This window comes from Atractosteus spatula, chromosome 13, assembly GCF_055471065.1.
Source record: "Atractosteus spatula isolate fAtrSpa1 chromosome 13, fAtrSpa1.hap1, whole genome shotgun sequence".
In the NCBI taxonomy this organism is placed as follows: Eukaryota; Metazoa; Chordata; class Actinopteri; order Semionotiformes; family Lepisosteidae; genus Atractosteus; species Atractosteus spatula.
In genome coordinates, this window is record NC_142718.1 from 21282597 (window position 1) to 21310313 (window position 27717).

General features: G+C 36.1%; 1 protein-coding gene across 6 annotated transcripts in view; it reads left to right on the top strand.

Moving 5' to 3' along the window:
* Window positions 1-26868, top strand: part of hdac4 (histone deacetylase 4) — a 244485-nt gene extending 217617 nt beyond the window's left edge. For all 6 annotated transcript variants that reach the window (XM_088930368.1, XM_088930369.1, XM_088930370.1 and 3 more), the window contains 9 exons: window positions 5-60; window positions 669-756; window positions 3029-3148; window positions 5168-5265; window positions 13775-13893; window positions 15514-15647; window positions 22949-23033; window positions 23712-23853; window positions 26112-26868. In XM_088930368.1, the coding sequence (XP_088786494.1) occupies window positions 5-60; window positions 669-756; window positions 3029-3148; window positions 5168-5265; window positions 13775-13893; window positions 15514-15647; window positions 22949-23033; window positions 23712-23853; window positions 26112-26151 (882 nt within the window). In that variant the 3' untranslated portion in view covers window positions 26152-26868. The remainder of the gene's footprint in view (window positions 1-4; window positions 61-668; window positions 757-3028; window positions 3149-5167; window positions 5266-13774; window positions 13894-15513; window positions 15648-22948; window positions 23034-23711; window positions 23854-26111) is intronic.
* The last annotated feature ends 849 nt before the right edge of the window (window positions 26869-27717 follow it).

Genomic DNA, 27717 nt, shown 5'->3' on the forward strand with positions numbered 1-27717 from the left:
TCAGAATGGCTTTGCAGTTGTCCGACCCCCTGGCCACCATGCAGAGGAGAGCACTCCAATGTAAGTTCAGTTTCCTGGAACATATGTACTTGCTATCCATTTCACTAGGGATTTCTTACCTGCAATGTCGTGCCAGTTTTACTAGCATTGTCAGATGCTAGCAAAATTGCTAGGTGCTAGATGTAACAGTTGCTCCAGTAGAATAATAAGAAGATCAATACAAGCACAGCACTATTCCTTTTGGATGAAAATTCTAATATACTGTATGGCCATATTATAATTTTTCTACTGAGAAATCACTAAGATTCCACCAAAATAAAGTCAAACTCTTAAGATTGCAGCAGGCAAGGGTCAAGTAGTGGTTGTGCGTTCGAATCCCAGGTGGGCTGCTCCTGTCCAAAACAAGGTATTTCATTTAAATCTCTCTAAACTGATTGAAATCTAGGTAAAGAAATTAAAAAAACTATTTTTTTAATTAGGCACCATTTTATTTATTTTCATTGATATCTGGATAAATACTGCAGTTAACCACAGATAATATACTGCCAATAATTGCAGATGATAGGTGATGGAAAGTAAATGTTGTATTATGTACTAATAATGTTACATCTTTGTTGTATGAGACATGACTGGAGTTTACATGATTTTTGTTTTCTCTTTAACTATAGGGGATTTTGCTACTTCAACTCCGTGGCCATTGCTGCAAAACTTCTGCAACTCAGACTCAATGTTAGCAAGATCTTAATAGTAGATTGGGTGAGTTAAAGTGGTCGAGGAGCTTTTTGGATCAAAGCTTTTTAGATCAGCCTCTTGTATTAGAATTCTGTTTTCTTTCCTAATAAGTGATATAATGAAAAGTGTTAAGCTGATTAAACTAAAAGGCCTTAAAATGTATGGGTTATCAAGTAATTTAGAAAGAAAAATAATTCATTATCAATTCATTTTTAGGGAGTCGAGACAAGCTGCATTTTTAATATTTTTTATTTGCAACCACACTGAACCTATTTTTAAGTCCCTAAAGGGACATTTGTCATGTAAATAATTTTTTTTGGAGACTACTCATTAGTCTATAGTAGGTCAAACACCATTTTTGGTGTTGAAAAACCTTTAAGGTTTTAGTATCATACTGTACTATTTTGGGTGACACGGTGGTGTAGCAGTTAACTGCTGTTTCATAGCTCTTGGATCCTTTATTTTATTCCATAGTGAGTCGCCTTCTGTGTAGGGCTTTAAGATTCTTACCGTGTTCACAATGGTTTTTGTCTTCCACCTTCTAAGGAATTGGTGGCCAAGTCAATTGGTGTCTGAAACGTGTGTGTGTGCCCTGCAGCGGATCTCTGTCCCTTCCTCATTGTACTACCTTGATAGACTGGTGTTACTGCATCTCTAATAATCCCTATTTTTGACAGTGGATACTGTTTACTGCTCTACCACATTTACTGTATAATGATAAAGCAAATCCTCCTATTTCTTGACAAGCTGCCTTGATTTTCGCACTACTTATACATTTACCATGCAGTCAGAAAAATCATGTCTTGTTGTAATAAATCTTAAAAATGAGATTTCTGTTGTTTTTGGTAAGCTGCACTTTCAGTACACACTGTATGAAATGAAAATATTTCACATGTACAGCGAAGGAATGAAGATCACTGCAGTGTTGTATCTTAATGACTATGGGTTTCCAGATGCCTTTGAAGCAACTTTAATTTCCTCCTGTCTGTCGAAAAAATTTAGGATTATTAGCATGTCCTGTGCAGCATCAGAATCCATTTTTATTTTTTACCTAAGAATTTTTTTTAAATCTGAGCTGTTAATGATACCAGTCATCACAATGAAAAGAACAGAAGAAATGGCTTTGTTACATAAAATGCCCTGAGGATTACATGCATGTATATTTATACTGTGTAAGTATAAAGTTACAGTACTGTGGAGAGTGATACATAATTTATTTTCTGTTATGTCTTATGAATATTAATTTTAATGAATTAACTTGTTTTTTTCTGTCTTTGCACTCCATAATCAACTATGTTTATATATTTAAAATGCAACACATTTGTAAACTGAGAGCCTAAAACATAGGATATTAGGTGGAAGCAGCAACCTTTTTTTCTGAATATTTCAAATTACAGTACAGCCTTTTTGAAAATGGCAATATAAGCACCTTGCCATCTGATCTTCTCAGATCTCAAAGGTTTCATCTGGGAATGGGAAAACCAGGTTGCTGCTATTCTGTGAGTTCATGTGGACCAAAAGGTGGTTCTCTTCCCTCTTGGCCAGAATTTCCAATGGAAAGGTCAGCACTTTCCTGGCAGCTCTGGGGCCCTGGGTTCAACTCTAGACCTAGGGTGCTCTGTGCGTGGAGTTTGTATGTTCTCCCCATGTTCGTTCGGGTTTCCTTCCACAGTCCAAAAATTCTACTGGTAGGTTAATTGGCTTCTGGGAAAATTAACCCTAGATGTGTGTGTGAGACTGTGATGTGTCTGTGTGTCTGCCTGGCAATTAACTGGAGTCTCTTCCAGGGTATAGCCTGCCTTGCTTGTTTGCCAGTATAGTCTGGCTCTCCGCAATCCTGAATTGGAAGAAGAGGTTAGAAAATGGATGGATGGATGTATGCCCTTGTATGGTGATCAGCAACACTGTGCTTGTAGAGGATGCCATCCTTCACATGAGTTATTAAACCAAGGTCTTGACATCTTGACCAATAAAGATCCCATGGCATTGTTTTGTTAACCCCAGTGTCCTGGCTAAATTCCACTCTGGACTTTTACAGTCTGGTCAACTTGAAGTCCCCTTGTAATTAGTGAGAAATTCACAGTTTCCTGCTGTACAAGAACACTATATAAAGGCAAGAATTTAAACAGCAGTGTCAAGTAAATTTTCACAAGGTGCAGCACTTGATTAAGTGTATGAGTTGCAAATTAAAATCACATTTCGCAGTCTTGCAAGAAAAGGTAAAGTAGAAATTGCTACTTCATGCAAATGTGTATGTGTTTAGTAATGGTAGTTTCTTGTGTTTCTTGTGTTTTAGGATGTTCACCATGGCAATGGAACACAGCAAGCTTTCTATGGTGACCCCAATGTTCTTTACGTGTCTCTCCACCGCTACGATGATGGCAACTTCTTCCCAGGCAGTGGAGCACCTGAAGAGGTAAAAGAAGTCTCAGAACAAGGCAGTTTTAGTAAACCTCAATTTCACAGAATTATCACATATGCTTTAATGGAAATTCCTTCTTCATTTTTTATGCATTTTTTAATAATTTCACTTTGGTTTCTTTTTACTTCATTCTATGTAAATTGTTTGTCTGTTACCACTGTGTATTTCAGTCTAAAACTCACAAAATCAATCTATGAACTGAAAGTTATTGATGAACATCACTTTCTATTAGAAAAAATATATTTGTTCTATTTGACTATACATTAGCTAAATTAAATCCAGAAAAGGCCATCATTAAAAGGTAACTGAATTAAATGACAAAAGCAGTAGTATTACTGTAATTGAAATTACAGAATTACAGGGTCCACAGAATGCATGGATTTGTTTGAGCATTAAAACTTGAGATACAGAAAGCAATGAGCAATATGAGTAACCTCCAAAACAATACTGATTCTTAAAAAAAGTACATTTTTATGGGAATTTGAAAGCTTATAATTGGTTGAACTTTGTCCCAGAATTAACCCTGCTTGAATGCTGAAATGAAACAAGATAACAGATAAAGGAACCACTGGTCTAGCTCTTTGATTAGGCCCAATTTTGACCGAAATCTTTATTTTCAGTTTGAACAAATTGTCCATGAAACGGTTCAGAAGTATTCGTATCTACCTCTGTCGCTGTAGTGATTAAAATTGCTTTATTTAAAAATAATTTTCAGAATAATGCTGTTAGCTTTTTGTACTTTCCTCTTATAAGGCATTGAAGGAGATATTGAGCAGATTGCCTGTCAGAAACATCAGGCTGTGTCTAGAAAATTGACCCAGAGGGTCAGGAGTTAATTGCTGCCAGTATCAGGATATTAAGGTCTTTGTCGTAATACTCTGTTTGGATTGAGTTCTGAGGCTTGCCGAATGCCAGCAGGGCTGCTTTACGCACCCTGTTACAGGGTGGAGTATCTGCCCCTCTCTGAGGCTAAAAGAGCTTCCAGCTGGCTTGGCCAGTGTGCAGTATTGGTGTCTGGGCCATGAACAAGTCTGACCACACATTCCATTAGCTTTGAGCTTCCTCCCCAGGTCTTCTTCTGAAGAAAACTGTGTGACCTATTAACAAGCTGCTGACGCTTTGTTTTTTTTTCCCTGCATGCTTTTATGGCGAGACAAATTGTTTTGTAATCATATGCGTTGTTTCGTTTATTGTCATTAATTATTAATGGAATCAAAGGATAGCCTAGCTTCGGAAAGAAAACACCACATTCCGAAAACAGTACCTACTGTATATGAGAGAATGTTTGAGGTGAAAGTTGCTTTGTATCCAATATTCTTCTTAATTGTATAGGATATTCTAACCATGTTTAACACTGTGATTAAGACTGATCCCTGAATAAGAGTCCAGTTTGTTTTGCCAAAAATCTTAAATATTTTAAAATAATTATAATAATTCAACACCTTAAATAATAGCCATATCTTCACTTTATTGCAATTTGGTTGCAGTTACAGATAAAGGCAGGTACCAGGTGATAAAAATGCATGCATCAAATGTACAGGCTTCTCCTGTTTTATGTCTTGAAATGCAGAATGTTTTTTTTTTCCTTTTCAATCAGCTTTCTTAGTTTTGTCTAATGATGTCTTCGTTGGCATCGTTGCGGGCATGAAAAAATGTTGATTTAAATGATTCTGAATAAGGAGTCCAATTCTCGTAGATTCTCCTGTAGACCACTTTAAATTTCCAAGAAGAACAGAATTCCACTTCTAATTGCTGATCCCTTCTAAAACATGGACCGTGACACATACAGTATGTCCTACTGGTCCAACAGTACCACCTGTTCCAGCAACCACGTTTCCCTTAGGGGTCTCCCCATCCCAGTAAAGGCCAGGTCTAGGCTTTCATAGCTTCAGATATATGATGAAATTGGGTTGTGTGTACCTAAAATTTTATTGCTCAGCCTTTGCCCTCCAGGGGCGATTCGCAAATATCAGCTTCCAGTCTCTTAACAAAATGTCTTTCTGTGATCTACAGGTTGGCATTGATGCAGGAGTGGGATTTAATGTCAACATGGCTTTCACTGGGGGACTGGAACCTCCTATGGAGGATGCTGAGTACCTAGCAGCTTTCAGGTAACCCAGGACACTAGGGACACTAGCCTTCTGTGGGTGTCACTTAGATGTTGGAGGAAACACGTGGTATAGTACTTGATAACAAAAGGTTCCAATTCCAATACCTTATAACTCACTGTGTTCTCTCATCGTGGTGATGCATAGTGTATAGCAATGTCTTCTACATGATGAAATTATTATTTTCATTATATTATTATTTATTATTAATAATATTAATGATTAAAGTCCAGTTAGTATCAAAATTCTGGGCTTACATGCATGTCTTAAATATAACTTAGAAAAATACTTCCTCCTAGTTCAGCTATCATCAGGCTAACTGGTCGTGCTCTGAAGTTATTGTTGAAAACACAGTGATGCTTTAGCAGGAAAACCCCAGAACAAAAAATGTTTGGAGGTGGAATCCTTAAAGAATTGATTACGACCATGGAGCCAGCTGTCTGCTCCTCAATTTTACCTGCACATTTTTAGTATATAAAAACAGTCCTAGAAATCCAGAAAACGTGCACTATTCCCAGCCTGGCAGCAATTTCAGGAGCAAATAATCTTGACTGTGTTCCACAGAAAAATTCCATGAAATTTTAAATTTATTTGTTACATTTTACAAAAAGAAAGTCATTTCACAGGCAATATTTTACATTGGCTCAGTAGTTTTGTATGAAACTAGGGACATCAATTGTGCTTATTGTTACATTTCATGATCTCTTCTGGATTGCAGGAATCACTATATAGAATGCACTCTAGAAACCATTCCTACTTTTATGGAACGTACTGTACTAATTCTTAGATTAGTTCTCATTTTAATGTGTATAAATAATATGTATATATACATTTGACATTTTTCTGATTCTTAAGAAAAAATATTTTGTTCCTATTGTAACAATTTTGTAAATCCTACTTTTTGCCTGAAGTCTTGGCTTATTCTGCTTTGACTCTTTTATCCTGTACCTCCTTTATATGCGTGCTTTTAAACCGTGCCAGGCAGACTGAACCTGATTATCCCTGGTGTCTGACAAAGTGCTTTCTGGAGCTATTAATAACCCTCTACTCTGTGTGGTGTAAACTTCAATTTGTGATGGTACTTTGCGGAACTTTGAAGCCGTGTGCATTGAAAGAGTTCAGGCAGCGTTTAAAAGTATAAAATTAATAATTCCTTCCACTAGCGTTTTGCATGTAAGCTGTTGTAAGCACTACTTCACACATCTCTGTATGAGGTCACAATAAATCTCTTCAAGCAAAGACCATGTCTAAGTTAAATGTCTTTCACCTTCCTTCCTGCCTTTTGTTCACATATAGAGGATAAGTGATGCCAGCTGAATTAAAAATGCCTGATTTAATTTTGCTTCTAAAATATACTGCACTAGTTTTCTTGCGATATAAAGTTGCTGAGGTACACCTTTAAATAGAATACACATAAAAGTACAAATGAATGTCTTGGATCATACATGCATATTTTGAATATACAGAGTACTGTATTTCGACTACTTACATCATTTCTCACTTCAAAAGCAGAATTTTAAAGCAGAAAAGGCAGTTTACCTGTTTTCATTGGTGTTGGGCTGAGATTGGTGAAACAAAGTGAAGTGTCTGTTCTGAATCTACTGGACTTTGCAAACGGTGCCTTGAGGTGCAGCAAATTCACAATTTGCTTAGTCTAAGTGATGCCAGGTTGCCAATTTTGTTGCACGGTCAGAATATACCACAGAAAACTGCCTAATTATCAATTTTGATGCTGCTAACCAATATGCTTATACCTGTAGCATTTTATTGCACCTTGAAAGATTATGACTGCCTTGTCAGTCTTTTAGCTTAGTCTTTTTCTCCATTCTGATTCATTGGTTACTATATAGTAAATAATATTGAGCTTCAAGAGAAACCTCATTTTTATTTTACTTTTTTTTACTGGGTTGTGTGGCACTTATGTGCCAAAAAGCAGCGCTTCCACTTGGTCATTAATAGCAAAATCATACTGTACAAGTTTTTTATCTCATCAAAATATTTAAGTTTTCAAATGGAAGGTATATCCACCCACTCAGATCATATCATTTGGGTTCTTGTGCTCATACAATTGTACCACAGTAAACATTGAGTACATAAGTTATTTCAGTATACATAGATAGGTATTTTGAATAGCTTTACTTAATCATTTTATTTTCCTTCCACACAGCATAAGTATCTGAAACCCCCTTTAACAGATCTATTTGATTTTCAAACATTTAAACCTTGTTTACAAAACAGATGTTTCTTTTTTCTCTTGTTTTCTGCAATCTACACTCTTTTGATGCTTTCTGTATATACATGTACTGTACAGTATGTACAGTTCAATAATGTGGTTTGGAGCAGTTTATAAAATTAAAAGAAAAGGACTGAAGAGAAATGTATTAACAGTCAGTAATAATTCCTCTTATCCCACAAAGCAGTGAGCAGTATCCCACAAAAGTGCAACAAGTGAACAGAATGATTCACACTTCGGGAAGACAGTCAATGCTTTCATTGGTAATCCAGCAGGTTTTGTGTGCCTTTTGAAGGACTAATGCCAGATAGCAGTATACAGTATGAGCCTAGTCTTTTAGATTGGGATCTGGAAAAAAAGGATAAGGTAGCTTATGAGCCTGAGAGAAAATTGTTTTCTAACCACCTGCCAAGCTGAAATATCATACCTATTTGCCCAGCAAGAGGGACAAAACAGCACCTTTCGTTATCCCTTTGTTATGAGTGAATTATTTCTGCAGGGTCTGTTCTCTTCAATTTGAGCGTGCAACAGTGTTTTAAAGTTCAGGATTTATAGTCCCTTGTGCATTCTGGAAGGAGAACTCAACAGTTCATACTGTATATCCAGAATGGGTTTTCTCACTCCTTCCCGCTCTATCTTTCTCACTGCCTAGTTGTAGGTCCCAAGAGGCAGTGCGTGCCTAAAGGCAGCACCTTGGTATTTAGACCCAGTGAGTGCCACGTTGCATTTGCAGGGGATCAAGCCTGAGATGAAGAAAGAATGAAAAAAAAAGATAAGAAAATTGGCTCTAATGAAATCCAGAAGCCCAGGCACTTTCACCATGAACTTGGAAACAGAGAGGAGAATTGAACTTAATTCAAACCAGCTCTCCGCAATGCCAGATGACAAGTCTTTGATGTTTTTTTCTTCTTTTTTTTTGTGAAGGGAACCAGTGGAAAAGCTTTTGAGCTTGACAGCAGATAGCCATGACTAGAATTAACCCTTTCTGACCCTGTATAATTCTCCTCCTGGCATCCCTGCCTATTGTTTCTCGGCTCATTATTGGCATGATTCTTCTTCAGATTGGACAGGCCATTCAAGATCATTTTGGAAACCATTCCACTTTCCAGTTGCATATTCTAGTTTCTAGTAGTACAGCTGCTCTTGCTCCATTGCAAATAATATTTCCTAATCATTGCTCAAATTGGGTCACAAATTAAGTGTATAGTGAATGCTATATTTTATTCATTAATATTCAATCCACTACAAATGTCTTTTAATTTATTTGATTTCCTGGAACTACAAGGAGAGCAATCTAATCTAAATGTACAATATACAGTACAAAAGTGAAGGACTGATTGGAATGAATAAAGTGTAAAGGAGTTCTAAGATTTGATATTGACATTACTGTTTCCAAAAGGAATTTGATATTTTTGTAAATATTGAGAACAAGTATGTCTTTTTACAGAAAAAAAATTAAGTAGAATGACTAAAAACATCTGAGGCATTATCCCTTTCCAAGAGTTAGTTGCCAAGGGTACTGGCACTCTCCACCCTGCACAAAAGCCAACCCCTGCTTGTTCTGAGAGTCTTATGTTTACTGTACAGTTTTAGAGAGGCTGCAGTGACAAACGGATGGAAAAGTGAGTAATAATTGTGAGTACATTTCCTCCCAGACACACACCAGCACATCATTACTATATTCATTGTCATACCTATTGTACAGTATAGTGAAGTAAATGAACAGAAAAAATATTTTTAATGGTATTTGTGATCTTTTGGCTTGAGATCGGGCAGGACTTGAATACATTTTGATCACTTTTATCCGAATGAAAAAAGGTTAAAATGAAGTTATCCAAATGTTTTGAGATCAATTAATGTTTTTTTTTGTTTTTTTAATTTTGAAGTTCACTGTTTCTAGCTCTTCTTGGGTTTTAATTGTATGTTTGGCAAAGCACCTATGATTTGTCCATATGGTCCTCGACATTGGACTGGCCGTGAGGAGAAAAGGGATAAGTGGCAGTAGCACTGTGAGAGAGAGCCATCTGTTTTGCTCTTGGTTTGCTTGCATGCAGCTCCTACCTCACACTGTCAAAATATATTGAACAGCCAGAGATCCAGTGGTTAGCAAAAAAAAAAATTGTTACCAAGAGGTTCCTGGATAAGGTCCTGACTTTGCCACTGACTCACTGTGTGTTAATCTAAGCATGTTACTTTTCCTCCTTGTTCTGTCACTTTCTTGAGGTCCAGAAAGGTCACATTGCAGGTTAACAGTGCAGTAGTAATTGCTAGTATGCCCTTTCTCCTGCTTTTTATATGTACATTGGAATTAATTATTTAGCATAATACTGTTTTTTTTCAACAAATCTTTCAACATTTTTAGAACCAAAAAAATAGAATACTAGATTGACTCATTTATTATTAACAGCACATTAGCCACTGTTTTGGTTGTTGTTTTTAGTTTTTTTTTGTTTTACAGAAAAGACACTGATGCCAATCACAAACTATTTATTTTTTGGACATTCTTTCCCTAAATTCCCTTTGTTTGGACTAAAATGGTAAAACCAGATTTTAAAGAGAAAAAAAGCGTTAAAAGTACAATGAAGATTTAAGCCTGTGTATATTACTGTTGTATTGGTCGCTACAGATTTAATCTATATCTGAACCAAAAGCAACATTTTTGCAAACGAAGCAACGTACTGTAGCAAAGGGGGTTTTCTTGCCTTATGGTTCTGTCTGTCGAAAGAATTAATGGATTCTATGGAGTTTATTTTCTGTTTATATGAAGACATTATTGTATGTGTGTTGAAAGCAAAGCAGGCTGTCTGTTGGATTACATTACCATTCTAAGCCAGCAAAAAACCCGTTTCATGATCTTAAACCCCTTTAGCTTAAAGAGAGTCTATAGGGGGGATAAAAATTTCATAGGCAGTGGGAAGTCCACAAGGTTTAGAAAATCTGTGTCACAGGGATTCTGTTTATAAGATTCCATTTTTTTATTCTCATTCTTAACTAGCTTTGTTAAGAATGTATGGTATAGCACTTGAGCCTTACTGTACATTTTTAGATGAAGCCTAGGTCAGGATTTCTGGTTCTCATAAACCTTCCATGTGAAAGAGCTATTATCTTAACTAGCTTTTATTTTTATTTTTTGGTTTATCTTTTAATGGAATGTCCTATTTTATACAGCCATTCTGTCATCACCATCTTCACTTTATTACTTCAATGAAGTAGTTTACTGCATTTTTGAAAGGATCCATCTATTGAATAATTCTTGAAAATGTACATAAAGTAAACAGATACTTTAACATGGTTTTTAAGCTTTTCTTGGCAGACCCCTGTAGCTGTGCATATTAATACCTTTACAGTTCAGCCTATCAATTTATATTTTGGTTTATTCCCCATGTGAGCACTCTAGTGGCCAAATGATCTGTGCTGCAGTGTCAACTGTGAATATTTCAGTTAACATAAAGGCAGTACATCTTAATTTCTGAATTAATGAGTCAGAAAAAAAATGAATTCAAACAGATAGGGAGAGTACCTTATCCAACCTTCAAGTTCTGACATAAACTCCATGTGGTAGCATCACTTCAATGAGAATGTGGTATAATATAAGATCTATGTTTGCTATTCAACAACAATAAGCACTGGATATACTGTATTTATCTTTCATAAAAATAAAATTGACTGCTTGAAAACGTAACATCCAAGGAATGTTGTAGAAGCAGACCTAACCCACAAATTACAAAGGAGATGATATAGATAAAATAGAACTTAATATTTATATAATAACAGACTTTTTCTGGGTGACTAAAAAGAATTTAAAAAATCTATGTGTCATTTTTTGGGATGATATTTTAGTTGCTTGGTCACAGTGGCAGTGGCTACATCCATTTATAGAAATTGTTTTATCCTTAGTGGGTCAGGGATTGTCAGTGATTTAACTATCATGGTTTTTGTTACACACACTTCTTACTGGTGTGACTACAGGGGCAATACTGAACCTCCTGCACCTGCAAGAAAGAATTGATCTTATTTTTGGTTTAGCACATTGTTTCTCATTCAAAAAGAAAATCAAACAAAAAGTGATGATATAAGCAGTTTTCTTCAGGCGTGATACCCAGACTTCAGCATTAACTTCAAAGCTGATGGAAACTGCTACTTTTAAGGCCTCCGGTGAGCCCTTTATAGTCATGTGGCTTTATGTCAAACGCTTGTGGTTTGCCCTTCAAGATTTTTGTATTTTAAGTCATGATCAATAAAAATACGAAAAAGGCTAGCCCCCTGATGCTATCATTGCTGTGGTCAGAAGGCACATTTGTTGGCATTTCAGAGAGATTTGGAAATCAGTGTAAAAAATCCTTAGTAAAAAAAATTAAAAAGCTGTTTACAAAGGATGACCTGCTGTGAAAGTCGTGACAGCCTTCTTGGAGACTTGGAGTGATTTTCTCAGTTATGTGAATAATTATATTCTCCTAAATATAAGTGCTATTTATCAGCCTGAATTCTTGATCTGTTGCAGAAGTAGTGCAGTTATTGGATAAAATCCTATTATTATCTGCAAGCAATCTATTTGATGTCCTATACATTACAAGCTTTACAATTATGTTTCTGAGATTGGCAACATTCTGAGATGAGGGACATTCAGATCTTTTCCTTGAGCAAAACTGATTTTCATCACACACGCACCATTAAAATAAGTACAAGAACACCTTGATCTGCTGCAGAGCCATTGGAGCCACTGGCCTAGATACTTGTGAACTTTTAAATTTCAGAACTGTTTTGACACATTTATTTAAAGCCTTCACAATTTTCTGACATCCTCATATTATGTTACTCCCGGGGCTGACCAGCTCTTTTCTGTGACGCAAACATGGTCTGGATTTTTCAACCATTTGGTTCAACAAGACCTCCTAAAAATAAAGCCACCCGCGCTCGAGTTGGCTCAGACAGATGCTATACATTCTGCGCTTCTTGCAGTCTTTAATTGTGGTTTAATCAGCAAAGCACAAGATGGAAAAAATGAGAGTGGCTTTAGAGACTGGGACTGCGCACAAACAGAGCCCAAGTCATGACCACAGCTACGAGACAAGTGCCATGTTACTGAGGTCAGAAAAGTATAGGTTTACATCACTCACCAAAGGCCTCACCCCCACACTTTACAGCACCATGTAAACAGCTGCACTTCAACAACAGTGAGTCAAGAATAACTGCAGAATCTTGGTGTGGTTCTTGAAGATTTAATGTGATCCCCCTTCATCAGACACATTGTTGGTACTGTAGCACTGTACTGTCACTTGAACCTAGACATTTTAAGAACTGGTAGCATCCTGAGACTTTCTTGAAAATAAGACAACTAAGACTGACTTCCTAACTTTGAGTTTTTCTTGTAACTCGTGTTAGAGGAAAGGACTTCAGTTTTGAGGTTGAGATTTTCATTAAACACCATCTTTGTGAGCAATATATCCAAGCAAGCCCATTTCTACCAAAGAAGTGTCTAGGAGATAGAAGTGTACTTACAGCTTATGTTTTAATTTTTCTTTTAATATATTTGTTTCAGATACCACTGCTTATTCAACTTGTATTAACTGTTACATAAAAAAGAATAAATAAATCATTCCAGAAGCAGTGCACCTATTATTTGGATTTGTCTCCTTATTGTAAAATAAGTTCATCAGGCAGTGTGTATGCTCCCTTTGGGTGATATGTCACACATGCCAGGTTGAAGCCAGAAAATATCTTTCAGACTGATTGCTCTGTTCTAATATATTTCTGTTCCCTTTGCTATGTTCCTGCAATGGATGCAGGGCATTGGTAATGTTTCCCCTAAGACCTACACTACGCCTTTCTGTTTTGTGTGTAAAACAAAATTGCAGAAATGTAATTTCACCATTTTTTTTAAGATATACTGTGTAGTATATCTGAAAGTGATCAGAAATGGTTTCAAAAATAGTTATTTATAGCTGTTTTGAATACAAGCCATTACATTATAAAGTTTACTTTTTATAGTTCTTTATTAGTAAAATTGTAGTATTTATGCAAGGTATTAAAGTGGTTAATAAAAAAGTCTAAAAATTGGGTTTTGGGTAAAATTCAGTCCCCATAAAATGGGTACAGGCATAAGCTGTTCATTTCACCTGGATTGATATAGAGACTGTGGAACAATGAAAATCAAGAAAAATATATGAAAACTGCAGTTTCATTACAGTATTACATATCTGCATATATCACCTGCATTTTAAGGCGCACATTTTCTGTAAGAGCTGATGGTGAAATGATGCTTTTTTTGTCTCATTGCAGGACTGTGGTAATGCCCATTGCAAATGAGTTTGCTCCTGATGTCGTTCTGGTTTCTTCAGGATTCGATGCTGTGGAGGGACACCCATCCCCGCTTGGAGGATACAAAGTGACAGCTAAGTGTAAGTGCATTTTAATTTAATGTGTATACAAATGGAGATTTCTTAGGTGATTAGCTTAATGTTGCCTTTGTTTAATTTCTTCTAGACCACAAATTGTAGGAAGAATAGTCACTGTATATGTGTAATTTAAAAGAGGTCTTATCTGATTGCATAATCTTTATTACACTACTGTACCAGATATTCATTTGCTACAAAGCAAAAACCAGGAAAGACATCCCTGGGGATACATTTGCTGCAGGAATAACTTTTTAATTGTATTTTGAGTCATGCATAGCTTTTCAGTAAAAGCAAAAAGCTTAAATCAAATGAAGAGAATGTATTATATGTTTTTTTCTCAGTAGAGGGCGCTTTTTGTAGTACTGTATTTAGTATTATATATAGTACTAATATATTTTGTAGTACATCCTTTTTTTTATTTCTCAGTCATCATGAAAGACTGTGTACTGTCCACTCTCCTGGCCTTGTTGCATTCGTGTATATTTTTTCTTTGTGGAGTGAGTGAGATTAGGGATTTGCTGTTTTATAATTTATAACACAAGTAGTTAAAAAAAACATGATAATACCTTATGGATCAGTAAATCATTTAGAACTAGAAAAATCTCTTAAGAACAAAAATTAGATGAACATGTTATTGGGGGATTTTCTGTAGCCTGGTTTCAAATGTACAATTATCAACTACATTTTGCATGGCAATCAGAAGGTAGTGTTTACTAAATGCCACACAATGCTTAAGTTGAAATGGTATTGTGCAGAATAAACACATCGTTGCATGTTTGTTAGATCTCTATTGCTGTTTAAACAACATTTTTAAACTGCAGCTTTAAAGAAATGTTGCATGTCCAGTGAATATTTGTCTCATGCCTTGAGATAAAAATTGGTTTGATTCAATTCTTCCAAATTCTTGATCAAAAACTACTTAAATAGCCTGTGACAAGCACTGTTTCCCAGCTCTGTTTTTTGTTTCTACCTCTGCTGTGCTATTGCAGTATTTTCAGATTAATTCTGCATGTTACAGGATTGTTTTCTATTAGCCCAACACCATGTGTTGGATTATTCACTATCCACCATCAAGGACCGTGGGTCAGAAGATGAACAAACATTTAACCTCATAAATACATTTTAGCAGTACAGTGGTTATGCTTTAGCTAGAAAAGGATATCACAAGTGCACGATTTCTGCGTCATGAACCTGTCCTGTGCCAGTCTACAATTTTGCAGATAGCACAGATGTTGTGTCATTTTATTTCTCATTTCGTTCAGCACATAAGAAAATACAAATAAAAATCTGTTTTGTTTGGATCCTTTTGCATAGTATACCGTGCCAGTATATTGTACTCAAAAAATGTATTGGCGATTTCCAGAAAAGAAAAAAATGCATATATTAAAAGAAAGATCAAAAGGAGACTGGAGCCAAAATACTAAGCCACATTTATTAAAATTAAACCTGGCTCATATTATGTGTTTAGTCTGAGTAAATCGCAAGTGCCATTTTTTTCTTTTTTTTTTAAAGAAAATATGATGTAATACCTTTTTTTCCTTGCTTATCCTTTGATCGCTGTCCAAGAGCTAAAGTTGCCCGCCGAACTTTGACCCTTGTTGCATTTCCTGTTTCCTGTGGCAGGTTTTGGCTACCTGACGAAGCAGCTGATGGGATTGGCTGGGGGCCGTGTAGTGCTAGCTTTGGAAGGGGGTCATGACCTCACCGCCATTTGCGATGCATCCGAAGCATGTGTTTCTGCTTTACTGGGAAACGAGGTAAGAAAAAAAGAAAGACGGAATCCTTCTGAGAGAGACTGTTTGTAGTGGAACTGACAGGTACTTCACACACGCTGCACTCTTTAGTACCTGTCAGATCTAAGCTTTAAACTGCTGTGGTTTTTCCTACTGCAAGACAGATATTCAAAACAGGTTCACTTGTGCTGTTCATGCTCATTTCTAAAGAGGCCCAGTTCCAAGGGTATAACCCCTTTGCACAGGCATAAAACGCAATGTGCAGAAGAAGGTATAAGGTTAAAGGCAGTTTTACATACTGTACAAGGCATCATTATTAAATTCTTTCATTCTTTTCAAGCTGTGTAACTGTTTTGTGATTTCAGGTCATATTTCCAAAACCTAATGTATTTACTGCTCTGGGCCAGATATTTTACAACTAGGTATTGTCAATATTTGCCTTAATTACTTTTTAATGCTTCTGATTTGTGATGCCTGTTTTCTTTCTGTGTGTATTCAGAAGATTTGTTTACTTCAGTGTGTTGAAAGTTTAGCATTTGTGACTTTCTGTTATCCATTTTTTAAAGGTGTCTTTAATAGGTACTTTATATTTTTAATTCAGAAAGTAAAAAGGGGAACAACAAAAAAGAAAAACCTGCCATAGTTCCCTTCAGTAATACCGATTATAAAATAATAATACAAATTGTAGAGTAAACAAGGCAATGCACCATGGTCAGATAATTATGAAACATTTGTTGTTTTGCTTGTTGGTGCTATTGAATGTATCATGTAATTTTATATACTATAAAAGACACTTAATGTTGCTTTAATAATGCTCAAGGCAACCATGACTGAAGAAACACTGGCTCAGAAGAGCCTACATTAAATTCTATTTTCTACTCTTCTCTGATGGAGACCCAAAACTGCTAACGTATTGCATCATGTATTGCACAGTTTGGGAGTTAATGTTTTGCCACATATAAAAAAATAAAGAAAATAAGAAATACCGGGTTAAAGTCTATGAGGTTAATTATGGAAGTATGTAGACTTTAGCTTGAGATGAAAAACTAGCAACCTTGATTAATGGAATATAACAGGTTTCATACTATGTAATGTAATGTCACTTTTAATTGCTAAACTAGCTTTTACTCGATTTTTGGCTGCAGAATTGAGAAAGTTAAAGACTGACTTTATAATAGAATAGTTTTGGCATAGCAAGTTTGTCTAAATAATAATGTGGTAAAACAGCAATCCCTAAAGGAGGGAACCATGATTTAATTCAGACGTTTACATCTGTGCACATATTTTTTTCCTGAATTTGATGCTTATGATTCAATTACCCCTAATATAATATGAAAGGATTAAGTCCAAATCCAAAATTGAATATACATTGCCTAAAATAAGTACATTTGATTTCAGAGCAGAAAATGTCATTTTTCATTAAACATTCTTAAAATACAGCACAGTGGTATTCAGCAGTGTTTCAGTGAGGAACAATACATACTGAACTATGGAAGCACTGTATGGGAACATTAGATATGGAAATAGATGTCATAACAATTCAAGATATTAAGTTTATAGAACTGAAATTTAAATGTTCATGTTCACTAACTTTTGACCACACATCTATTTATTTTTGGCTGCATTTGACATTTGAGTTAACAAGCAAACCATTGCCCACTGTTTCTCACTGAAAAGGCAATGTCACTCAATTATTTTTTTTTATTCTTTAACGCAATCAGAAATAGTACATATTAGAGGAACTTATATTGCTGTATCAATATAATATCAGGCCTTCCTTTTATCCAGTATGCAATAGCTCTTTACAAAATCGTTGGAACACCCGTGTCTTATAGACGATAGATCTACGGTATGTAATGAACCGGGTAGCACCTGCTTTTTAAAAAAATATTTCTCCTCTTTAATATATTTACATTGTGTGGCAAATGTGTAAAAAATAGTTGTGATTTAATTCAGATGCCATTGTTGGTTTCAATTTGGAAGCCTGAATGCCTTATAGTAGAAGTCCTGAGTTCAGTTCTGGACTGTAATGCTATTTGTGTAGAGTGCTCATATTCGCTCCTCCCTCCTCCCAAAGACATGCTGGTAGATTCATTGACTTAATATAATTCCAGTAGGAGCAGGAGTGGGGCCCCTTCAATAATCTGTCCTATTTGGAGTAGGTCTTCTATTATATGCTGACTCCTAGTTGGGATAACTTTCATGTCCCTTTGGTTCACAAAAGGAACTGCAACAATGTCATTGGTTGTCAAGCAATACAGTATATACAGTAAGTATAGGCAGTAGAGACAGTTTGCATTGTGGACTTTTAAATGTATGGTGAATCATATAGCCCTTGTGAAGGAACACATGCATAACAAGACGAGAAAAGCTGGGTTTTATTTGCTGAAAGTTACTTGTTTGAATAAATTAAGGTGAAACTTCACATTTTATTCAGTGATGAAAATACAGTATTTGGAGCAGTAGGTAATACTCTTTCCTTCAGGCCAGAGTTTCCAAACCATTGCATTAGTGTAGCATTTAGGGGACACTGTGCTGTAGGAGGTGTACAATATGTCTTTCAGTTGAAACTTGAACTGAGGTCCTCACTACTTGGTCATTAAAGTTCTTATGGTACTCTATTAATCCACCCATTCCTTGCTTGCCTAAATTTCCCTCTTGATTCTATTGGTGAAGCAGTTTTTCACTTCTCCACCCAATCGGTTATGTATTGAAGTTGTTGGCACATGATGGCCATTACACAACACCCAAGTGGGTCCTGCACATCATTACTTCCTAAATATGAATTGCTTTGAAATCAAAACCATTATATAAATCGGATTATGTTAATCAGTTAAATTTTCAACTTGATTATCATTGCATCATTCTTTTTATTTTCTTGCCTAGCAAACTTTTGCAGCCGGCCACACCCCCACTGATTTTGTTCTGTGTACATCACCTAAAACTTTGATTTCTATGTTCTTGTAATGTGTGATATTCTGCACATCAGCTCATTTAAAACTTTACAGAGGTGTCTCTGTCATGCACTCCATGAGGTTGAGTAAAAGTTAGATGGCTTAAAGTTCTAGCAATGGGATCATTCAAAACAAGATAGGTTTATCCCTGCTGTGCTTATAAAGAGATAAAAAAATGGACAGACCCACAGTTGCCGTCAAAAGTGTGTTAATGGGACTTTATACTGTAAATACATGGCAAACCTCTCCAGCATACATACTGTAGCATACACACTGTAGTATGAAGCAGTAAGCCTGACATGAATTGTCACATAATCTGTTTTTTTTCCATAAATCCCATGAATTCTGTTGTAAATTGAAGTACTTCCTGTAGTTTCTGATCTCTAAAGATCAGTTTATGCTATCAGTGGGAACAGGAGCGAGGAAAGTTGTGGCACAACTGTGGCCAGCATAATAGAGGCAGTTTAAAAAGGGGGATTAGGGGATTTGCCTATGCACTGCTGCTTCTGCTACTACAAGGCTCAAGATAAAACTGTAAATCATTTCCAGGAATTGGAAGTTTGATGGAAGTCATCCAGATACATTCTGGAACAAAAGAAAAATAAACAGAACAATAAAAAAATAATAAAATATAGTTTCCAAGACTGCTGCTTATGTTAAATGGAAGTAACAGCCATGCATTCTGTTTAGTCCAGGTTGACGTGACTAAGATTCTGGTTGATGTAAAACTAGTAGGGATGCCTTTTCCCTTCCAATTTTCTCGTCTGGGCACCTCTTCAGGGTAGAAGGTAGTAGAGAGTCTTTGTCAGTGGAAAAAGAATTTTTCACAGAATTGAGCTGGGACAGGTTTACTGAGGACCAAGCAATTAATTTTAAAGCATTGTTGTGGAATCTCTTCCCCCCTAAAGCTGACGTACAGTATCTCATCAGAGAGGTGTGGGCTGTTATTCACCATTAAAGCAGTTATAAATGAGTGAAAATAAACTGTTAGACAGAAAAAATGAGACAAGATTACTTTCCAAATCGTACTGTATAGGCTTGGGCATAAACCGTTTAGTCAGCTACATCAGGTGGTTAAAAGATGGGTACAGTACAAAAGTATTTCTAATTATGCATTAAACCTTTATCATACCACCTGCCAATTTACAATGCCCATAGAACATCTGAAAGTTGTTTAAATCACACTTTTACCATATGGGCCCACTGTTAGCAAAAAGGAATTGTATAATTAAGGGAAATTGGGAATCATTTTCAGTAAAGGAAAGCCATTATCATAAACCCGCTCTAGAGTCTGCATTTCAGCACATTTTCCCAAGAGAAAAGAATACATATATGCCTTAGAGAGACTTTGGAATGTAAGGCCTTCAGACGGTGTCTCCTTAACTACATTTTATTGTTTAAATATCTTATTCTGTATAATTCAGTGGTATTTGAAAATTTGTAAACAGATCCCTGTACGTTTTCGTATGTTTTCACTCCATGAAGGACTTCAACTGGACCTTCATGGAAACATTTTAAACAAGTGCAGATTAAATAGTGCTCATTTATTTTAAGGGTTTGTCAGCATCTGGGACAACTATGAAATAACTGATAACAGATAAAACAAAAAAGGTTCTTAATTGACATCAAAAAGCAGGAAGTAAGTGTTTTATCATAATCTTTTGTGAAACCTGTAGTGCAATAAAATTGGAATGTATTGAAATAGCTGTGTCCCATAACCTTTGATGAAACAGATAGAGAAGCAATGAGTGCTTGATTTGCCAGCAGACACAAACACATGGAGCTCCAGCTGTATAAGTTACCATTGCAGTCTGTGTTTGGAATGAATCGCTATGACTATTTACTGTCATCATTTGTGTGAAATAAATAGTGCTCCAACAAAGAACAAAGTCAAAAGAAAGTTTTGTGCTACACGGGTAAACCACAAAGCTGAATGTTGATTCTGTGCATTTTATTTGTTTGCTGTTTAATGCCACTGCTAATGAATGGTTACTGCCATCACATTAGCCATTTTACTGATGTGCTGCAGGTGCAGTTTATTTCTAGCAAGATTAATATCACACTTTACAAAATGCAAAATTCTGTTCGTCAGAAATTAGGCAGACTTTTAAAACATTAAAAGCATGCTGTTTATTTCATTATGTTTTAGTGGCTTTATACTTTACAGTTAAATGGCACTTGAATGAAGCATTATCTTAGTGCTGAACATATGACTAATAGATTGAAGTATTTAAACAGACGTCCGTTTCCTAATTGCAGTGGTTAGGATTTATTTTAAATAATTTCCTAATTCCTAATTGTTATTGAAGACACATTCTACTGTTTCATTTCTTTAAAAAGCAGTTTAGTACAAAAAAATACACTAATCCCAGAAAGGTCTTCAGTTCCACCATTTTGAAAATCAAAAAAGTGAAGTTATTCCTAGAAATGTTATTTCTTTTTTCAGTTTTGGTTTTCTTGACAGTTCATGCAGCTTCTCAGAAATGTTAATATTCTCCCTATGTATTGGAACGTATAATTGACAGTATATGGTTTCAATAACAGGTTTTTTTTTAAAGGCCAACACTAGTAGAACAAAATATTCTGCGTGTCTAAAGAAAATGCTTAAAATTCTTAAAAATCAAATAAATACTTGTGTCACAGTAAATGTTACTGACTGCCATGTGTTTCGTACCTGCTAGCCAGCCGGCAGTGTGTTGACAGGACTCATTAAAGTTTATAGGCGTGCAAAAGAGCCGTCCTTCAAAATGACGGACAGTTTTAGCCTCTGACCATGCCAGGCTTAAAGTCAGTCATGCCTACATTATAACAAGAGCATGGAATGACGAAAACGCTGTAGATGTCTGTCCCGATACTGTGCAGCCTATGTTTTAAAGCAGAAGAAAATTGCTGGAACAGATCCACTATAAACTTGAGGCATGCCTGCAGCTGAGCTCCCATGATGGGGTCTGTTAGTCTGTGACCACCTGGCTCCAAGTCTTCTTCACTCAGACAGTGTGCTGTGTGCAAGGCCACCTAAGCAAGAAACCTCAGCTAGTTTTTTACATAGACAGGAACACTAACGGTGAAAACGAGTGAAAAATGAATGTTAGAACAATTCATTATTAGAGCCTGTGCTGTTAAGAAAAGTATTCCTAAACATAGGATTTTTGGATTTAGTGCAGAGCAGTCTTTCTGCATCCAAACATCGGAAGAAAAGTGTTCTGCCTTCACCCGCATTGCCCCTGCCTCCAACATACTGACCTGACACAAAATGACATGGGCAGTCTTCCCAGCAAACCCCGCTTTTAACTCAACAAGGACAGAAGCCCGCTGGTTTCCTTAGTATTTGTGCTGAATTTTTTAAGTGTTTATAACTCTTAGCAGACAATGCTGTAATCTCCCCTCTACCATCCCAAATCCCTAAGTAATAAACTGGAATGTCAAAGGGGAAAAGACTGTGCCTTTGAAGAATTTAATATAGTTTTATTGAGTAAGGGGAAAGTGGATGTGAATGTCTTGGTTTGATCAGGTTTTTATCGTGCCAGAGTAGGATTATGGTATCCCTATCTCCAGACTGCAACATGTGCCCCTTTCCCCCCACCCCTTTCCTTTTCTTATTTGTTTTAATTAAAATAAAACTTTCAGCTTTGCTAAAGGGCACCAAGGCATTATTTTCTTTTTACTCTGCCAAATCAAGTGGACTGATTTAATATTACAAGTGCCTCTTTTTAAGGGAGGTTTTTTGGGATGAAGCATTCCATATCTTTCATTTTAGTATTTTCACAATGAAAAATTGGCTTTTGCACATTTTCTTTTCACGTGGGGGATTGGGAGGAGGGTAGCCCACAGCCAGAAGGAAATCTAATCATTCCGGATTAGGAATGTGGTGTTCAAAACACAGTGTTTCCTCTTGACAACTTTATTTTTTTAACATTCTTAGGTTTTCCTAGAGCAGAAAGTTTGTGTTACCTTTTCTTGCATTTTGAATCTAACATTTTATACACAGGAAAGTAATTTTTCAGCAAAGATAGGAGACTTAAGTGTGTGTTGTGTTGGTCTTGTGTTCACATTTTTAATCCACAGCCTTTCCTCAGTCCTGAGAAAGTGCAACTTTGTATACAACATGATGAATCAGCATCCTGGCACACGCTTATCCCTCACTCTCCTTTTTTTATAGGATACAATTCTTATAAATACCTGGGTTTTATCAGTTCTCTTCAGTTCAAAATTGGAATAAACCTTCTGTATGTTAACCACATTTATTAATTATCAAAATGCTAATGTAGTAAAGTTAAAGTTATTTTTTTAATTCTGTAGTGCATTTCTTAAGGAGGCATTTCATAAATCATTTTTTCTTCTATCTGACACATGTCTCTGTTCTTTCATCAGCCTGATCCCTTTCCACAAGATGTCCTTCAGCAGAGGCCTAATCCTAATGCGGTGCGATCCATGGAAAAGGTCCTGGAAATTCACAGTAAGTACAAGAACTGGGTAATGACAAGCAAAGCTACAGTATCTTTAATTATGCAGCCTTGGTGAAGAAGGAACTGGATATTTCTTCCAGTTACAGTTTAAAAAAAGGAAGGCTTAAAGCCAAACAATGTACACTTGAGTGTGTGAGGCAGCTAGATATTAAAGTAAAAGGCCATAATATAGAGCTTTCGGTTCCAAATCTTCTATTGACTCACAGAGTGATACCGTGAATAAGGCATTTATACCTACTTGGTCATCTTCAAATATATTTCGAGTCTGCACCAGCAATTGCTCCATGCTTAATACTCCATTATCCATAAATTGATTTGGATTAAAATGTCAGCTAAACTATCAATTGGACAACCCCCATTACCTGTACTTTTACAATTTAAACATGACAGTTGAAAATGTAATTTCCTGAATGTGAACTTTAGCCAAATGAATAGTAGCAAGCTCTTTAAATAAATTGTATAAATTTGAAGTTGGCAGTATTCTTTTGAGATTACTGTGTTGAAAACATGGGCTGAGTATACATGAGGCAGATAGTCTGAGGGCAGCAAGTATAGATATCTTGTATATCTGTAGCTCTTTTGATTTCAATTGTTTTGTCAAGGCATTGAAACTAATGCCAACTTCTAGAGGAGACATGCCTGACTTGAACATTGATCTGCTGTGCTAGGTAAATACTGGCGATCCGTGCAGCGCTTTGCGTCTACGGTCGGCTACTCTGTGATCGAAGCTCAGAAGTGTGAAACCGAGGAAGCGGAGACTGTCACAGCCATGGCCTCTTTATCAGTCGCAGCCAAACAGATGGAGAAAAGGTATGTTTTGTGTTCTTGTGTTCTTCTAAATCTACCACTATAGAATTTGGACACTTATCTCTTAAATAAGACAGTGGGGGTTATGTACCTTACTCAGGTTACCACAGCTGGTGCACAGCAGGGACCTGAACCTACATCTCACCAGTTATGAGCTCAGAAATGTACCCACTATGCTATGCTGTCCCCACAGTACTAGTACTATTATGTAAAGCATACAAAGACATCAAATCTTAAAGTAAATAATGTCTAAGAATATGCATTTAAATCAGTCAACATTCAGCCAGCTTGCCGGCTTGATTACCACTGTGGGCATTGCTCCTCCTCTATTCCAGTGGTGGTGGTGAGGTACCAGCTTCCTCCTATTGGTCAGGTGACTGAGGGCAGCAGCTCATTCCACATAGCATTATGGGTAATGTGGCTCAGACTAGGACTTCCATCTTGTCTGAACCTGATGCCCTCTCATGGTATATAAAGAGCTTCAAATTGTTAATTACACCATGTATTTTATTTTTTAAACTGGTATTCCTTCTTAGAGAATTAAGCAGAACTCCACTAACAAGAGCAGGGTTAATCAAGGTTTCATATTCAGTTAGTACCTCCTGTTCTAGTCTTTGGTTGACAATACATACACAGTAGTCAAAACTTGATATCACGTGCAATCAAAACTCTATAAACAGTAATAATGATTATACTTGGTTATTCATGAGTATGTGGTACTTAAGTTCAGTAACACTTGACTTTTACAATTAGTCTTTCTTTAATTTCATATACTATAAGCATATAATCTTCTCTATATCGGGACAGTTTCATGGAATATTATTGTGATAGTCACAAGAATCCTTGATTTATATAACAATGTCTATATACGTTTTAATATAGTTTTTAGTAATGAATAAATGCATAAAATATAACAAAATCTCACTTTTGGTTGTGCTTTCACCTGACTGTACCACTTGCGTATATAATATAAAATATAATTGACCTGAGTTCTGATACTGTTTATCCTAACAGTGTATGATTAAATAATGCTCATTTTTTTATAATTGAAAAATAATCCTTCCTTTATTTAATTATTCACTTCTGTCTTATTCCGCACACTGTTAAAAATTAAAAATGGATATACAGTGTATGGGTCTTCCAACTGACTCAACCAGTGAAGGTGTTCATTAAGAGCAGACAGTGTCATTAATTACAGTACCATTGGCTTTGGGTGGGCTTTAGTTGGCCGTTGTATTCCTAGGTAGCCATGCACTAGTGACCCCTTTGACTTGATGGACACTGTTTAGCTTGTGGCTTTCTCAGTGTGAACCATACAACTCCTCCAGTCAGAGCTGACTCTGCTGTGGGCCGTGTTGAACAACTGCTGATCCTAAAGAGATAAGAAATAACTGAAGACAAAAAATGTGAAATAAAAATTCACGTTATAATCCCATTTTATAAACACTTTTGATACATCATACAGGCATGCAACAGAAAGGTATGAATAAAGATATATTGGATTTTACTGTCAGAAAGTCTTAGTGGATTTCATCTGGTTGAGGAGGCACAGGTCCAAAATAGTCTTGCTTCTGAGAGCCAGGTTGTGCCAAACATATAATTGAAAACATGTAGAAACCTTACATACAGATGCTCTGTTTGTATATCTCTACATACATTTGCTGAGTCAGAAAATTGTGAATCCTTATTTGTAGTACAAACTGCAAACAGCATTGTGATTGAGAAGTCTGTACAACAACCCATGTGCATCTTTTGTGACTGACTGTCACAACAAAACCCTGAGAATTGGACCCATTTCACTTTGTCAAAATTGCAAAGTGAGTTTTTTTAGACATTTTAGACATACAAAATGTAGGTTGTTGAATAATCACATTACAAAATGGTAGATTTAATTGATCATCCTTTAGCCAAACACAAGAAAGATTTTGTAAACTTTGTTTTATCCACCTTTCCTTGCCAAAACCAAATGTTTAAGAACACTTTAAAAAAAGGAAAAAAATGTAATAATGCAAACATGTAAACTCATTTTCCTTCTGTTGAAGTCATTGTAGCACAATGATTAGTACAAACTTTTTGTGCACAAAGACATTTGTGTCTTGCTTCTTTTGAATTGGATTTTACTCCGTAGTTTTTAAAAGCCATATGATTGTTCCCCTCATGGATAGTATTAAAGCCCTTAAGCTATTAATTGTCAATTTGCTTTAAAACCTGTTGTTTTCAAGAAGTGATGCTGAACCCTTGGATTTCTGTTACCGCTTCAGGCCAGAGGACGAACCGATGGAGGAAGAGCCACCGTTGTAGTGGCAAGAAAGGAGCTCTTCTGGGATGTTTACTCCTCAGAGATTCACCTTGGTCTCTGACACAGCTCTGCCGAGGACGTCCATTTGATTTTTTTCCCTCGCCGCGCCATTGTCCCATTGTGGTGTCTCATCTGGGATCAGGCGTGAAAGAGAGTGGGAGCTAAATGGATGGAAAAAAAAAACCAACAACAAAGTTTGCCGTTTATTCTGTGGTCCGAAGTAAAGGGCAGCCTACAGCCAGTTTCGGGCAGAGTTCATGGATAGATTTTTTTTGAAAATGGGATACATTAAAATGTAGATGTGAAAGCTGGTGCTTTTGAACTTTCTCATGGTTAAACGGTCTCAAGGCAGGTTTGACCGTTACTACACGTGGTTGTGTTTTTTTTTCTTTTTATAATAAATATGGATCTCATAATGTTCATATAATTGATAGTTATTGCTTACAAACATTGCTGTGATTGTTGAAAATGAATAAGACACTTTCCAAGGGAGAGGAGGCAGCTGAAGGACTGGGCTTCTGGCTCAAGTTTTAATATATTTGGAAGAATGAGAGTTTGTGCCTTTTTTAGACCTGATGGATTTCATGACGAATTCAGAAGAACATTGCCTTAAACGAGTTACATAACAGAACAATTCTTTGTTTTTTCCTCCTTTTCACATGCAACATTGCAGTGCCCAGTCCGTGGCAGTGAAAAAGAAAAAAAAAAGACAAAAGAAGACTTCGGCATGTTTACGAGGAATGTGGTGTAGACAAGTTTGTGTTTCAGAAAGTCTCTGAAAGTTTTTTTTGTTCTTTTATTTTTGCTGTATATTTAAAAACAAGTTTGTAAGGTAGTTGCCATCTGTAAAGAGGCAAACATTGTTGGAACACTTTAAATTAAACCTGCTGTGATTTTTATAATTAGTATTGCCTTATGTAGCTCACCATATAAACACTTGACCAAATAAATGTTTTCTTTTAAAAGCATGTACTGTAATAAAGTAACTTGCCATCAGCAAAATTAGAATGCCATTCAAAAAAAATATTAAAACAAAAAACCAAAGCATGAGAATTTGCTTCCAGCTCGAGATTTGTTCCACTAGTAACTTCAGTTTTAGAAAAGCAATGCTATTTGCCTTTGTGAACATTGTTTTTCTTACAAAGTATGTAGTTCATTTTTATAAAAAATGCTGAACTGCCAACATTAATATTTTTGTCAGAATTTAGAGCCTTTCAGAATAATTGCATTGAAATTCAGTATCAAGTGTTCGGAATTTAATCTTGTTCAGATTATTCTAATAAAGTAAAAATGTAAAACTGCAATCAACAGGTTGATTCAAGATCTATTTAATGTTTTCAAGTGCAAATCATTAATGCTGACTTCCTTGGAATTCTATCAAATTAATTTCCAAACGTTTGAAAGAGTTTTCATTTCTTTGGATGCAGTAATTTTCAGTATCACTGAAATGTTTCCTATTCCAGTAAAGCTTGATATTTCCTGTGTTTTGGCCTGTGCTACCAAAATTAAAATGCACTGAAAATTCCAGAAAAGGTGCAAAGTTTCACGGTTGTATAGGTGCTACCAAC